This window comes from Dromaius novaehollandiae, chromosome 14, assembly GCF_036370855.1.
Source record: "Dromaius novaehollandiae isolate bDroNov1 chromosome 14, bDroNov1.hap1, whole genome shotgun sequence".
Classification (NCBI taxonomy): Eukaryota; Metazoa; Chordata; class Aves; order Casuariiformes; family Dromaiidae; genus Dromaius; species Dromaius novaehollandiae.
The window spans coordinates 11,870,802-11,886,399 of NC_088111.1; the positions used below are offsets into that span (position 1 = coordinate 11,870,802).

The 15,598-nt window shown below is 32.9% G+C and overlaps 1 protein-coding gene across 5 annotated transcripts in view; it reads left to right on the forward strand.

Moving 5' to 3' along the window:
- SNX29 (sorting nexin 29) overlaps positions 1-15,598 on the forward strand; it is a 159,678-nt gene that overhangs the window by 50,446 nt on the left and 93,634 nt on the right. For all 5 annotated transcript variants that reach the window (XM_026096345.2, XM_026096344.2, XM_026096348.2 and 2 more), the window contains one exon: positions 9,183-9,289. In XM_026096345.2, the coding sequence (XP_025952130.1) occupies positions 9,183-9,289 (107 nt within the window). The remainder of the gene's footprint in view (positions 1-9,182; positions 9,290-15,598) is intronic.

Consider the following 15,598-nt stretch of genomic DNA (forward strand, 5'->3'; position numbering starts at 1 on the left):
CTCTGGAATTGTCAATGTTGTGGTCCTATAGGTGGCAATGTGAATGAATGAATACTGCATTAATTCTGCTCTTAAGGGCAAGTTACTGTACCAATCTGTAATTCAAAAACTTCATTCATCCTTAAAAAGGATTGTTGTTAGTAAAAACACACATTTTTACTTCTGACATTGTCTGAGTGTAGGTTCCTATTAAGAATTATTCATGAAAACCATCTTTTAAGCTTCTTTATAATAGTAGAAATCATCCTTCATTAGATACCAACAGTTTCCATGAAAAGCATAATTATAAAAAAAGAAAAAAAAAAAAAAAGGAAAAAAAATTCTAGGCTAGCTATATTCTGCCATGTTAAACTTATGCAAATTAGGGAGTGATAAGAATAGAAACTGAGTAGGATGGTCAGATTTTATAGATGAAAAAGGGGGGTGGAAGAGTACCAATGTTTCTAAAAATGAATATATATCTTTTATGTTCAAAGGGTATTTAATCAATCTATGCTAAATTGCCCATAATATTTATCATTAATGACCAGAATAAATTTCAGCTATATGCACTGTTTGTAGTAATTTGTCTTACATTCTCGACTTCACATATCCTATTCCTACAGAAGGAAACATTTCTCTATGTTGCCACTGGTGATTTATTTGAAACTTTTAGTAGTATGTAGTTCTGATTCAGAAAAGTACTTAACATATCAGTAGTCCCTGACTACTAATATGCTTAGAGAAAGAAATTTGAATATTGATCACTGAAGAACAGTATATACATCACAAGCTCTTCTTCTGAGACAGGAAAAATAGAAAATGGCGTGCATCCAACTGAGTGGAGAGAGAAAACTGATAAGTTAAAAGAACAAAAAGAAGCAAGACATAAGCCTGTAGATTGGTATTTTTTCCTCCTGTGGCTAGGGATCCCATTTTAAGACAGTCATCTCAGTTCTGTCATAGTCATAGCTAGCAAGATCTAAATATAGACTAAAATCCTTTATTTAGGGATTTAAATATGTTATGATTTATTCAGTTATCACAGGACTTCTATATCAGCTCAGTCTCTTTAGAAATTACTTATGCTGTAAAAGACTTATTGATGGAGTTGGCAAATGGGAGCCAGGCAGGAAAGCATCTTCTGGAATAGCTAAAACTCATGGTGTAATCTCTAAGTCTGTCCTTGCAGTGTTTGGGTTGTGGCAGTCATTTTGAACATTTCCAAAAGTTTCCATTGTTTACCATCTACTGTGATATGATTTGGATAGTTGCTAGGAATTCACTAAAATGATAGCTCTGAAATGTAAAAGAACTAAATGCCAGCATTAAGTATTTTATGATTACTGATTTTTCACAGGCACATACATTGTCCTGTGAATGTAGACATTATTTTGCTCATACATATACTTTGAGTCTCTCTCATTTTTAGTTTGGAGCAATGCTCAAGCTTTGTTTCTTTTGGGAATCTTTGTGTCCATGTAGCCTCTTGTTTTTTGTTTTAGGTTCAGGTTCAATGGTTCCCTGGAACCTTTGGGGTTTAGGCATTTCCCCACCGTCTTGCTGTGTTCAAACTAATGTTGGTCACCAGAAAACATCTCTTCCATGTATACTTCTGCTTTAATTACTCTTAAATTGGCCCATGTCTCCTTACTGAAGGAGAAGTTGATTATCAGAACGCATTGATTAGATTATGTGAATATTTATATATACATCTTGCTCTGGTAAAATTCTCCAGTTAACAACAGCAACAAAAACCCCCACACTATTTAAAGAAGGAGAGAAATATGAAAAAAACTTCTGTCTAAAAATAGTCTGCTAGTAAGGTTGTCATTTGTGAATGTGAATTTGTTGTATACTCCTCTCATCCAAAAAACTGTGTTTTTTCTTTCAATTTTTTATCAGATTTATAGGAACTAAGTGCATTCATGGTTTGAGTATATATCTTGTGGTCTTTCCGCATAAACATTCAGTTTTTCCAGATGTGAGCCTTCGTACCTGAGAATTTGCATTATTGGAAAGAGCTATTTGTACTTTTCAGTGCATCCATGATTGTGTAACTTAAGGCAAGTTGTTGAATTCTAGTTATGTATAACTAAAAGTGACCAGAATGCAACTCGAATAAGTCATTTTGTTCTTAGTTAGGTTACATGCGTGAAAGCATTATAGCGTATGTGTGCAAGAACCGTCTTATTACTGTGTTCTGAGATTTTGACAATTTTGTGAAGACAATAGGATGAAGAAACTACTGTCCTCTGCTTTTGTCATTTTAGGTTAAAATTCTATTCTTTCTTGCATATTAATTTATTCACTTATAGAATAAGGTTAATAAGGCTGCTATCTAGACTTTTAACTAATCTTACTTATAGACAAGGAATTGGAGTTCTGTTCTAAGCTTGGAAGACTCCTAGCCCTCATCGTTTGCTAGAATGATAGGAAGCTGTCTTCACAAGGGATGCTAAAACTTGCATACAACTAATTTCATTGCTCCCTTACATTATCATAATGAGTAATTTCAGTGATGTTTAATCTTCTTCCCAATGGTATCTAAACAAAAGTCTTGTTAAATATATTGTAGATTTTGGAAAGCTGTGTATTTAGAGTTTCCGTGAAACTACTTTGAAAGGCTCAAAATAAATAAAACTTCTACAGTTATTTTTATGTTGTTGTGACTAGAAAAGAATCTGCACGGTCACTGCAGTAAATTGGATGAAATGCTATAGAGTATAGCTTTTAAATAGTTTCCTAAAATTATAAATGAAACTTAGAATAATAGTTTGGTTGAGGTAACTTAAAAAACAAAAAAGTACTCAGCCAACATGATAAGTGAATTGCCCAAGCTAACATATTAGCTTTCAAAATGAGTGATCACTGCCATAGACTTAACAGTTGGATTTTCATATTTAGATATTTAATAAATGGGCATCCTAATTTCTTAACCACCAGTAGGAATTGGATGTGTATCATTTTTCAAAGCTGCTTAGAGACAATAATTCTATAGACCATTTTTACTTATGGCGTTGTTTGCTAGTTTGTCCAAACATACCCTTGAAGTTAACTGACTAACCTCCTTAAGAAAGTTTGGCAAAACTTACTTGGAATTTTTTTTCTGAAGTGCATTAATTAAATATGTTTCCCTCCCTCCCTCCCTCCCTCCCTCCCTCCCTCCCTCCCTCCCTCTCTCTCTCTCTCTCTCTCTCTCTTTTTTTTTTTTTAAATAAAGGTTATACCTTTTTCTTTCAGTGTGTTGTTCACAGCCATCCCTCTTGAGGATGTCTTTAAATCCATTAAATGTCTGATTGCAGCCACTGGAGTAAACATAGAAATAACTCCTTTTTGTTTTTAATAGTAAGCAAATATTAAAGATAACTATTAATAACTTGTTAATAATTTTGAAAGTTATATTAAGATAAAAATGTTCACAGAAGGATAATAGGGAAATTTAAAAGAACTTAAAGTAACGAGAGATGCATTTAGGCAACGTTATTTTTACCTTCTTTTAGAAAGCATTGTTCAAAGTCTGAGTTAAAAGCAACTATCTGTTCCTTCAGTACAAGTCATACAAGAATTCGTTTTAAAATTAAAGGTGGTTTCTGAGTATAGAAAACTTTTGCAACCTAGTTAGAAACTTATAATATGTATTACAACTTTTTCAAGTTTATGAAAAGAAGAAAGTAATTAAAAATCTGTGAATATTGTGACCTTCATAAGAAGAACATGCAAAATGGTACTGGTAAAATTAATGCCATGTGGTCTTTAAGGTCCTTGTACTGTGCAGCCCAGGTAGCATTATCTAGAATTGCTAGTGTATGAGTGTTTATTGTTGGTTCATTGTTGTATAGGAAAAATTGTTAGAGATGTTAAAATAAATAAAATTTATTAAAGTTAAATAAAATTGCATAGGAATGATTCATACATATTCCTCTTTTTCCTGTGTTCCTGATTTATTTAAAAGGAATATCATCTTTGAACACAGTATTTGATTTCCCCCCTCCCCAAACTCAGATGTGGTTGTTAAATCTGTGTGTTAAAAGTCCAATTAATCGCTACTGGCTTTTCAAAATACAAACAGCAGGAATATGCATAAAATGCTTATAGAGCTGAAGAACCCTCAATTTCACCTTCCCCAGGTGAAACTGAGCATAGTGCTTTTGTATGAAAAACATATGTTGATCACATAAGTAAGTTGTTCTCTTTTTCTATTTTCAGTCAATTAATACCTTTTTTCTTTCTTTTTTTTTTTAATTATTTTTTAAATAGTGTGAACACAACAGCACTTTAGGATTTCACCACAAACCTGAGTTACTACTATCACAAATAAATGATGTCTGGAAGAATGGAAACTTTTTTGCTGCCACTTGTTTGTTTCTGAAGTTTCATTAAGATGAACAAAAAATAATTAGGAAGTGATAACTTGTTTTATCAAGCGATAACTTGATAAAGCAAAATTGTAGAATTTTGGGGAATAAAGGAATTGCAAATTAAAAACAATAGTAATCATCTTAAGTTCAAAAGGGTACTGAGTGAGTTGGCCACTAATCTGAATTGGGAGTTGCATGCACACAGCTGCTTACAAGTAATATTGTGTTTGCAAGAAAACAAGGAATAGCATGCTTTTGAAAGTACAGTCCAATGAAAGAATAAAATTAATCTTGAGTTATCCAATACCATCTGGTATGTTTCTTCCATCTGGCAAAAACTGTTTCAACTAGCAGAGTTTTATTTTCATATGGGACCTTTACTAAATCTGCTTATGCTGTATTAATGGCAGAAAAATTCTAAAAACAAAAAGTCTTTTGAAAATAGTGCACTGTTAACTGTGAATTATTTTTGTTCTCTAGAAATTCTTCTTGTATGTCATGTTCCAGTGTGAGCAAGCATTATGAAATTTCAAGTAGATTAAACACTAAAATGGTCTCTGATTTTTGAACAGATGAAATTCTGTCACTGCATAGAAAGATGTAGTAAATTCTTCCTTTTACATTGGCATACAATAATGGGACTAAAAATGCTCATGTACCCCTTAAGAACTGAACGTGCTATTTAAAAAACTAGATCAGGAAAGCATCCTTTTAATTAGCAGTGCCTAACCAATTGCCTAACTTAAGGATATACCTAAGAGCTTCTAGAATTTGACCAAAAGATGTACACATATTAGAGCTGCAGGAGAAAAATTGAATTTTATGTGATAACCTTTTCATCAATTTCTGATGATCCTTAAATTTCAATTTGTATTCATAAGTTTCAAAAAGCAAAGGCAATTTACAGTTTGTGAAGTTAGCTATTTTAAGGATTACTGCATTCCTGTATAGAGTAGTTTTACCAGCTCAGTTTGTCAGCACTGAATTTTGTTTCACTGTTTATTTAAAAAATTAATGGCATATTTTTTTATTCAGAGCATTCTGTAGACATTTAATAATAAAATTCATTAAATTGTCTGTTATATACTTAAACTGGGAGCAGAACACATTTATTGGTAGAACTGTGATGCTTTTCCTCTTGATTACATAGCTGTTGCAGGATGATGAACAGTGAAACTTAATGTAGCTCCTGCTACAACAGAAGCATCTGGCTACTTGGCATAACTGGCAGTTAGCCATTTTTCAGATCAGCTTTAGGGTCTATTGAATTGAAATGGTGATTATTCTCTAGTTGTCTAGTCTACTTGGATACCATGTGTGGTGGGGGCGGGGGGAAGTGTAATTTCATTTGTAGGAAACTTTTATGGCTTGTTTATGCAGCTCACGTTACAGATAGTGTTCTCTGCAATGTTTTTTATATTGGTATGTGAATTAACATAAGAATATTTTAATGAAAAGATTTCTTTATATCTATATAAATGTCTATATAAGAAGAAAATTGTCTTGGTTGGAAATAGTCAAATTCTATAAGCTAATCATATAAGAGTGTAGTGATATGATATTAGGTGGTTTTGCAAGCTATATTTACAGCATAAGTTATTTCTAGGGTTGCAGTATTTTTTTACAGTGTCTTCCTGGCAGAGATAATAGCTCATGCATTATACAAAGCGTGTAAAGTGAGTTAGTCATGGAGTTTCCTAATGTCCAGTGGCATGATTGGAGTGGCAGCTTTTACTACCTGCCGAGTGTTTGAAAATCCTGGATAGATGGCCAAAAAGTCCTATAGAATTCTGAAGAGAAGTCTTTAAAGTTAAGAGTGTACGTCTGGCAATAACCTAGCTCTGTGACGGCCCTTTTTGCTTCATTTACCACATGCAAGGTAAAGTATATGATCATCTCATGCCATGGGCAAATACTGAACTTCCAGAAAAATAGTTCTGAACTTTGAATTGAGATAAATTCCCTCCAAGCAGCCATTTCTAATATTATAATAACAGCCAGTATCAAAGCTGCCTGTGCTTAGAGTCATGTATACAACAATCGTCAGCTTGAGTGCCTCTCTGCGCCCTTTCTCCAGTTACCTGGTTAAAAAGCAGGCATCCCATAGGATGTGACTAGAAATATCCTCTAGTTTTGCACATATGTCACAGGAAAGTTGACTTAAACATGTACCTCCAATGACCAAGTTTATGTGCTTGGTGGCTTATATGACCTACTGTTTCCCATTGCTGCAAGGCCTTTGTGATGGAAAACAACAGGTTGTACAGACTAGATAATTGTTTTGGCAGGCTGAATTCTTTTTCAGTTGTGAATGTGGGTACCTGTAATGTAAAATGATTATTTTCAGTTCTAGGCATTTAAAATTTTTTATATGAAAACGTATTAAAAAGAAAATTTTGAGTACAGGTAGTTCATGATGCACCCAATATTTGGTATTTCAGTCTTTAAATAAATATGAAATTACACTGCTTATTGCATGTTTTGCGTAGCACATAATTTACTGGGTTAATTCATTATGAATTTTTTTTCCCCCTCTTTGGTGTAAGACACCCCATAAAAGCTTTGCATACTTCTTTGTCTCTATCTGTTACATTTCTGTGTGGCAGCTCATGGTGACATTAATCAAACTTAATTATTCCCTATTAGTTAATTACCTTACATTTCATTATATAATTTCTACTTTTTTATCTTTAAAATGGAGAACTATTTCAGTACCTTATTTTAGTAACAGACTACTGTTGAAGCGAACATTTTAAAATGTCCATTTGGTTAACAAAACAGTGGTTAAAGCTTCTAACATTTTGGATGCCCTGTCCTTTCTGTAGAAGTTGAGCATAAATCATTGGAATTCTGATTGCAATATGAGGTATTGATTTACTGGGGGTAATAGAAGTGTTAAATATATGACTATTTTATTCTTATGTTGTTAATGGTATCTGACTTTTACTTTTCAGACTTTTTTAGTTTAAAATAAACTTAAAAGCACAATGATGTCTTGCCTCTTGTGTAACTTGAAATTTTGTTTTCAGTTTAGAGACTTTTAGAGCGTTGTGATTATTTCTGTATGTCAAAATACAAAAATAAAACATGAAGCTGTGCATGGCAGTCCAGGTATTAAGAAAGATGCAAAGAATAAATCTTGTAGATGAGTTGGTTAATAAATTGTTCTATGGAAAAACTATTCAATAATAAAATTATCCTATAGGTTCTGTCTGTATAGGCAGTGTAAAACTGAGGAAAGCATAGTTCATTAATTAATAGTTCATTGCACATTAATTACATAACACATTAATTTACTAAACTTCGTGAAATGTGTGCCAGTATTCTCTGTAGCCCCAATATCATGGTTAATAAATGTTAGTGTTATGAAGCTGTGATGAATATGAGGACTGTGTTGTGAACCACTAAGAAGTTTTGTTCGGTGGAGCTCATACTAGCTGCTTACTGAGTCCTGCCCTTTTTACCCTATCTTTCCCTGTCATTTTTGCTTTCTTACTGACTTGAGTTTTTGATTTGTTTGTGTATCATAATTGTAAGTGCAAAAATAGCTATGATAAATTATAATACATCTTTCCTGTAGTCTCATGTGGTATTTGGAAGTAAAACATGTAAAATTATATAGGGAATACTCAAATGGAGAAGGACTTTTCATCAGTTTACGGATGAGAGTTTCATGCAGAATTGTTGTTTGAGCAGAAGTGCTGTATGTAGCCAAACTGTATCTGTATAAAAATGCTGATCTCAGAAGTTTCTGGCTGTAGAACTTCAAGCAAGATTTACAAAAGCTAACAGTTCTTAAAATAGCTTTCAAAATTCACTTCAAATAATAACTAGCCCCTGAATGTGTATATGCTTCCTTGAAGCAACAATCAGTTCCCAACCTGGAGTATTTACTCAGATGAATTATAGTGTCTTTTATCTATATTGTAGTGGTTGTCTATGTAGTTTAGATTTTAAAAATTGATGGATGCATTTGTTAAACTTCTCTTTCATTAGAACATTCTAGGTTCTAATTTGTTTTTCTAGAAACTCATGATCTGTGAGGAGAAGTTGGAACTTGGTTTTGTGTAATCTGGGGAAGAAGAGACTTAGAATAGGCCTTACAGTGATCTTCAAAGAGGTAGACAGTAACTAGGAATGGGGATAGAATAAATGGTATTTCTCATTTACTGTAGATAAGAAAAGAAGTAATGGGCTTACATGGCAGGTGAAGAAAGTTTGATTAGCTACTGGGAAAACCTTTCTGAGAAGAATACTTAGACTGTGCAGGGAAGCATGAAATCTTCATTATTGGTAGTTTCTAAGAATAAGTTAGACAACTGTCGGGAATGAAATAAATATGGCTGATTTTGCCATTATGCAAAGATGTGAAATATTAGGTGATGTCTGTAGTGTGCCTTCTCAGCCCTATTTTCTGTAATTTCTATGCTGTCTAAATCATCACATGCAAGTAATATGAAATGTTGTTCTGAAAAAGAAATAGAAAAAAGACTCGAGAGAAGCAGAAACTTAGTTTTCAAAGGCTTTGGCTAGCAATTGCAGTCACTGCTTGTACATATTTGGGAACTGTAGTCACAAAATAGCCAAATGCTTTTAGCTTGTATTTTTTTTTTCTCTCAAGATGAGACAACCTGTCTAAATACTGCTTGTAAGAAAGTTCCCTATTGTATTTGTATGTTAGTATTTGTAAAATTGCTTTTTACATATTAATATAAATAGGGTGTAATATTACATTCTATTTTGATACTTTAACTAGTTCTTTTAGAGCTATTATTTCTAAACAGGATGTTTTTAATGTCTATATAATTTAACATTTTAATTTTATGTATCTCTTTGTTTTAGTTTTACCAAATATTTGGAGCACTGATGCTGAATTTACTATTCCAGAACAGAAGCAAGCAGAAAACAACGAGGAACTAGCCAGCTCTTATGAAAGAAAATTGATTGAGGTAAAGCTTGTACTGTTCAAATTTTATAAAATCATAGTGGTAGTATAACACTTGAGGCTGTAAACAGTTTCTGTGTTTTGGTGTAATTCTGATTTCTCCCTTAGTTAAAAATAAAAGTCTGATTTTTTTCCCTTAAAAGAAGAAAAAAAGGAAGGATTTAATTTGCAAGCTTCTGTGGTTAAAAATTTGCTCATTCAACTTCAAAGTTTATTTAAAGCAATTCAAATAATTACAAATACTTTTCCTAACAATGATACACATTCATACTTTCACATGAAATTGACTTGTCTCAGAACATCACGTATTATTATTAAGAAAAATGGACCATACTTCTGTAATTATATATTATCTTTCAGATGAACGGTGGTTTCATTTATTGATTTTGATCTAGCCTGTTTTACTGCATTAAGACATAAAACTTCCATGAAGGTACAGTAAATAAACCAGTTCCTTAAGGTTTTGATGGGTACTTTTGAACTTGAAAGCATCACAGACAAAAGGCTTCAGGTGTTGTATTGTATAAGTTGCTGTCCATAATTACAATCTCTGTTGTTTTGGCAGTTGAGCTTTAAAATTTCCTGAGGTCATACTGAAATCTGTAGTTTTCCTACTGTTTGCTGATTGTACCATACTGGGTTTCATTTTTGTATTGCTTTATTATGCAAAGAAAAAAAGAGAGTGAGTAGGGATTCATCTTAAATTTAAATACAAATGATTTCCTAGACAAAAGTAATGAAATTTAATATCTAATGCCCATATCTCCTATTAAATATTGAATGAACACTTTTATAAAAGTAAAACAACTCTCTGTCTTTCCCTTGCCCCAAATACTCAGAAATTGGGTATTCATATTAACTAGCTTACCTAAAGATGACTAAAAATGCAGGTCATGCATCAAAGATTAATAACAGTTCTTCTAAAACATTCACACTTCCTTATCTCTTTCTCATAGGACCATGTCAAACATTTTCTCCCTAATGCGTGTCTTTGCTTGGGTCCTTCTGACACTTTTTCCCTTCTGTAAGAATATCTTAATTAAGAACATAGATAAAATTTATTTCTCTTTTAAGAGCATCCTCCTTAGTTCTACTGAAGTTCTTCCCTCATTGTTCGGATTTGTTGCTAACACTCGTGAATTTTGTGGAAGCGAGCATTACCAGTAGCACTGATGACACAGCAGTGGATGCAACCACTGGAAAACTTTGGCTCAAATCACATCCAGAAATAGTCTGCATCTCAGTCTCACTTACTGGTCTATAACAATATGCTCATATACTCAAAATTAGATGTAACCTCTGTAACAATCCTGGCGTGTTTATCAAGAGTGATCATCCTTTTTCTCTCCGCATGTGAAAGATGCAAAGTGAAGCCTTATTTTCAGGGGTTAGACTGCATTATGCTCTAAACTGAGGAATAGGAAATAAACTGCTCTTGAATGCTGTTCTGGAAGTTCTATTCAGGGAGAATTGGGTCTGAAAATTATTCAAATTTAAGCAGTTTTAGTGACTACTATGTGCCTAGTAGACTTTTTCAACTGAAGACAAAGATCCATTTGAAATTCTTTGTAGCTGATCGGAATATTGAAGTCCCCTCAAAGAGAAATTAGTAGCTGGTGAGAGGATAAAGAAAAGGTTCAAGTTGTTACTTAAGGAATTTTTTTTTTGCTATTTTTTCCATTGGAAAGGATTTTGTTCATGATGTGTTTAAGAAGTTTTCAGTTTCTTATAGTATTTGTATTAAAATTTGTATTTAGTCTAAGCTCTTTCATTAATTATGATCTGTGAACTTGTTGATTTAACAAGAGGATAAACGAAAGTGCAACTAAAAAATTCTGAAGGCATGAGGAAACATAAAATATTTCATTGTATTTGATGCTTAAAACAGTATTAGACATTTTTGTAAAAAATATTCATAAAATATTGTTGATGGAAAATTTTGTTAGAAATGGTAGTAAACCATCCGTTTCAAGTTCATAATTTCTTTTAAACCTCAGGCTCACAATGTGTGGGATTTTCATAGGTCTTTGGACACCTCTAGCAATTCCTACATATAAATGCATATATATGTTTATATAGCTATTTGTTTTCCAGGGTCATATAGTTTGGGACTAGAATGCTATTTTGTATTAGAAGAAAAAGTATGTTAGAGAGATTTGTATAATTCTCAAGCTGTGAATAATGAAATGTATTTAAAATCATTGTAGGATACTAACAAAGTTTAGTATAGCAATGGTCCAAAATGTATGTTTGTTGCACGTAGGGTAAAATATACTCCACTTGCTTTGTCCTGCTTATGTAAGGTTTATCAAGGTAATGTTACTGGAAATTTTCCTATGCTAGGCACAGTGGGAGGGACGAACTCTTCACAGCCTGCATGGCAGCTACCCTGAAAATAAGCAATTACAGAAGACTTGCTCTCTTGTTAGATCTGATATTGCTAAGGATTTAAAATGAAGCAAAACAAACAAAAAAATGAAACAGCTGTGGCTTCTGTTTGTACATCCTGGACAGTCCCGTGGTTCAATTGTTATCTGTAAGAGATTCTGTTGTTAATGGTTCTACTCTTTCTTTTGTGGCTGTAGTCTAATAATGAACAAGTTAACATATCTAATTAGAGAGATCAGGATTTCGGCATTCTTTGCAGTTTTGGGCTTTTACAATTCAGTATTCTGTTGTTTATTGTTGGGCTTTAACTTGCATTTCATCCAAATTAAATTGGAAGTTATGCTCCTGATGTGCTAAATTGTATTATGAAAGCTCTGTTAAAGACTCAATAAATAAGGTTGTATTTTCTGTTTCCTGGCATAGATTATTCCTGCTGGCCAATGGAATGAGAAGACTAGGTCCTCTGCTGGAATAAAAAGCTTTTGATATACTGAAACTCTTACCACAATATGTTAATCCCTTATCTCCATGCAGAAAGGTATATCGTAAAGGAATATAGAGGCAAAGTGAAATGGGCTTAAAAAAAAGTTTAAGCTCTCCAAGGTCTTCCTTGTAGAAACCTGTGCAAAAACATTTCTAGGATTTGGAAATTTTCTATGTAAATTAGCTAGAAATTGCTCAGTTTTCAGAGTAAGACTCTCTAGAAGCTTGCAATTCCCATTTTAATGAACTTGAAAATATTCTCTTGTATCTTTTTGTAAAGCTCATGGAATTAAATTATTATGTGGTAAGTGCACTGTTGTATTTTTATGCCTTAAAAAATTGATCTCCAAGTATTTGGAATGTGAGTTTGGGAACCTGCTTTTCTGACATGGAAGATGCGTATGCTGTTCATGTATACTCAACATGTGAATCACTTTAATCAGCAAAAGTACACTCAGTAATTAGAGTTGAGAGTTCATTTGTGAATGTTAGATATTCACGAGATCTGACAACTGTAAGAAAGATTAAGTGTAATGTTTTTAAATTCCTGACAAACTGTGCAGCTTTTCTGAAAAGCTGGATTGTTTCAAATGTTTGAAAAAAATATCCATGAAAGGTAATTTTAGATATTAAAACCAAGCTTTGACCGTTCTGTAGAGTGTCAGTTTGTCAATTCTGATGACTTTTGTACTTGTAGAACAAGTAATTATTTGGCCTGTTGTATCTTGAGGCCTCAAAAACATGCTGAGGTTTTTTTTTGGTTTTGTTTTTTGTTTTTTTCCCTCCAGCTGCAATCTAGGCTGAATTTTAATTTTCATTTCCTCAATTTCATTTATAATTATCCAAATAACTAAGCTATATTAAGTTTCTTTGAACCAGCAATTACACAAAATGAATAAACAGAGGAGTGTCTCACTGTATTTGAATAGGTGGGGTTTTTAAAGACATTCTTAAACATTTGACCTTTTGATTTTTTTTTTTTTTTTTTTTTTAGTATGGTAAGAAAATAATATAGTATCATGAAAAGTAACTGCGTGGCATTCTGTAGGTTATTTGTGATGCTGCCATTCTTGTTAGTAAATGACAAGTTCCTAAGATAGCTTTCCACTGTCCTTAAGAATCTGGGGATACATTGTAAGATGATTTTATTCAGAATTTTTTTTATTTAAAGAATTTTTATTTAAAGAATTTTTCAGAAGTATTCCATCATGTAATTAAAGCTTTTAAAGACTGGAGGTATTATATGTGTGAGAATATCACTGTGTTCCTGATGAAATTCATAGGTTTTGTTATTTTTTTATATTATAAAAATCTTTGTCATACAGTAAGATATTTGCTCAGAGAAGGTATCGTAAATCAATAAAAGCTTGGCCAGGACCTGTCAGCATCTTTGTAGAATTGTCTTTCATTTCAGCATGCCCGGTTATAATATACTGCTACCACTTTGGGATTTGAATTTAGGAAATAGTAATATGGGGAGTTTTGATGATATGTCTGTTTTGCTAGTTCTGCATAAATAGTTGCTTACTCTTTAGCATGAGATAATTATGTGGAAAGGCTGTGGCAGTGATACAGTAACATAGTTACCTGCTTAAAAAAAAATCCAACTTGCTCTGACTACAAATCATTTGACTACTTGGCAATTCTTTTCCTCTTACTTTTCTCTCTAAAAATCATTTTGATTTGTTCCTTGATATCTTTAGATCCTCAACTCATGCTGCAAACTATTTGGTAAATCTAGAATTGTTTCACTATATTGACAGTATGTGCTGTTACCTCTTAATGACATTCTGAGAGAAGCATGAAAATAAAATTTTCTTTTTTAAAAAAATAAACTCTGAAATATTTAGTGACTTGGTTTAAAACTTTCCTGCATACCATTTCATTGAACTGCATGACACATTTTATCAAAACTCACTGAAGCTATTTTGCATTCTTTGACAGGATTCTGTAAAGGCTTAGAATCGTGGGGTTTTTCTTTTTTCCTAGATACTAAAACAAAATACCTACAAATACAATTATTAAATAATGGCACTTGTTTGCATAATTTAACATTTTGTCATAGGAGAGAATTGAAAGATAGTATATTTTGTGAAACAAACTGAAAATCTTCAGCCCTTGTTAGTATCGTATAAACAGTACGAATTTGATCTCTTCTGTTGTCTTAGAGGTGGGAGGTGGAACATTTATGTACAGTGATCTCCTGATAGCAGCTGTGTCTTTGTACTTTACTATGTGAGTTTATTCTTACGTATACTGATTACTTAATTCCATCCACATGCTTTTGAATAGTCTTTTTGGTACATTAGCTGAAATGTATCATGCTAGCTCATGGAGATAATCCCAGCAAAGGGCTCATGAGTTGCAATTCAGAAGAGCTGTATGCCTTCCTGCAGGTACAAAATGAGAAGTTAAAAGGTTCTGGGGAAACATAAGGATGGTGGCGTTCAGAGATTTTATATCTTTCACCTTGGGTTTTGGCTTTTGCTATGAAGTTACGTAGAAGGATGCAGCAGCTAGAGACGTTATGTATTGTTTTATTCCTCTTATTAACACTTACTTTATTCCTCTTAAAAACAGCTCTTTACTATCCTGTGTACCTGGTTGTTCTGGTTATATTCATTACCCCTGGCCAGGCATAGGTCTTGCCAACGTAGTGTTTTTCCTGTTCAATGTGTTAGTTCTCTTTTGTATATCAGAATTAACCTTGGTAAACACTGGTGGTATATTTACAGTTAACAAAAACTGAAATATTGCAAGCATTAATATGTAATTCATCTGACATGCACAGTTCCTGGTATATTTTGAGTTTAAAGCTATTGTTTATTTTCTTGTTGGTTTTGATGAACAGACTACTGCTTACCTTATGTACCTTCAGTTTAAAAAAAAAAAAAATTAAGTGGATCTTTCAGTCTGCCTTGAATCAAATAACTTGCTTGCAGATAGAAATGTCAACAACACAAGATGGAAATGAAGCAACAAAGAAGAAAGCAATGACTAATCATTTTATGGTTACATAAATAGAGTTGTCTGAATTATCAAGTAGAGAATTCTGCCTGGGTTATAGTGCAATTTAGTGCAGAATTGAAATAATTCTTTGAATGTCAGCTGCAGTCTTTATGACGGAATTATCCTCAGGCTGGAACTGGAAGATAAGTTTTATTTTAATTACTTGATGCCAGCCAAATGATAATGATACAACTACTACCAATGTATTATGCCTTTAGGGATTATTGTGCAGTATTTGATTTCATTTGTTTGACACCTAACATTTTCTCAAGTAATCGCTTTTAACCTGACAGTGAGGGTCAAAGTAACAGTAAAATTTAATGGTATAGTCAAATAGTGTAGAAGATTGCTACAATCTTAGAAAAGCTTTCACGATACTGAACAGAGAAGGTGTTTTTGAGTATGTGCATGCTGGCATGCTATCAGGCAGCAG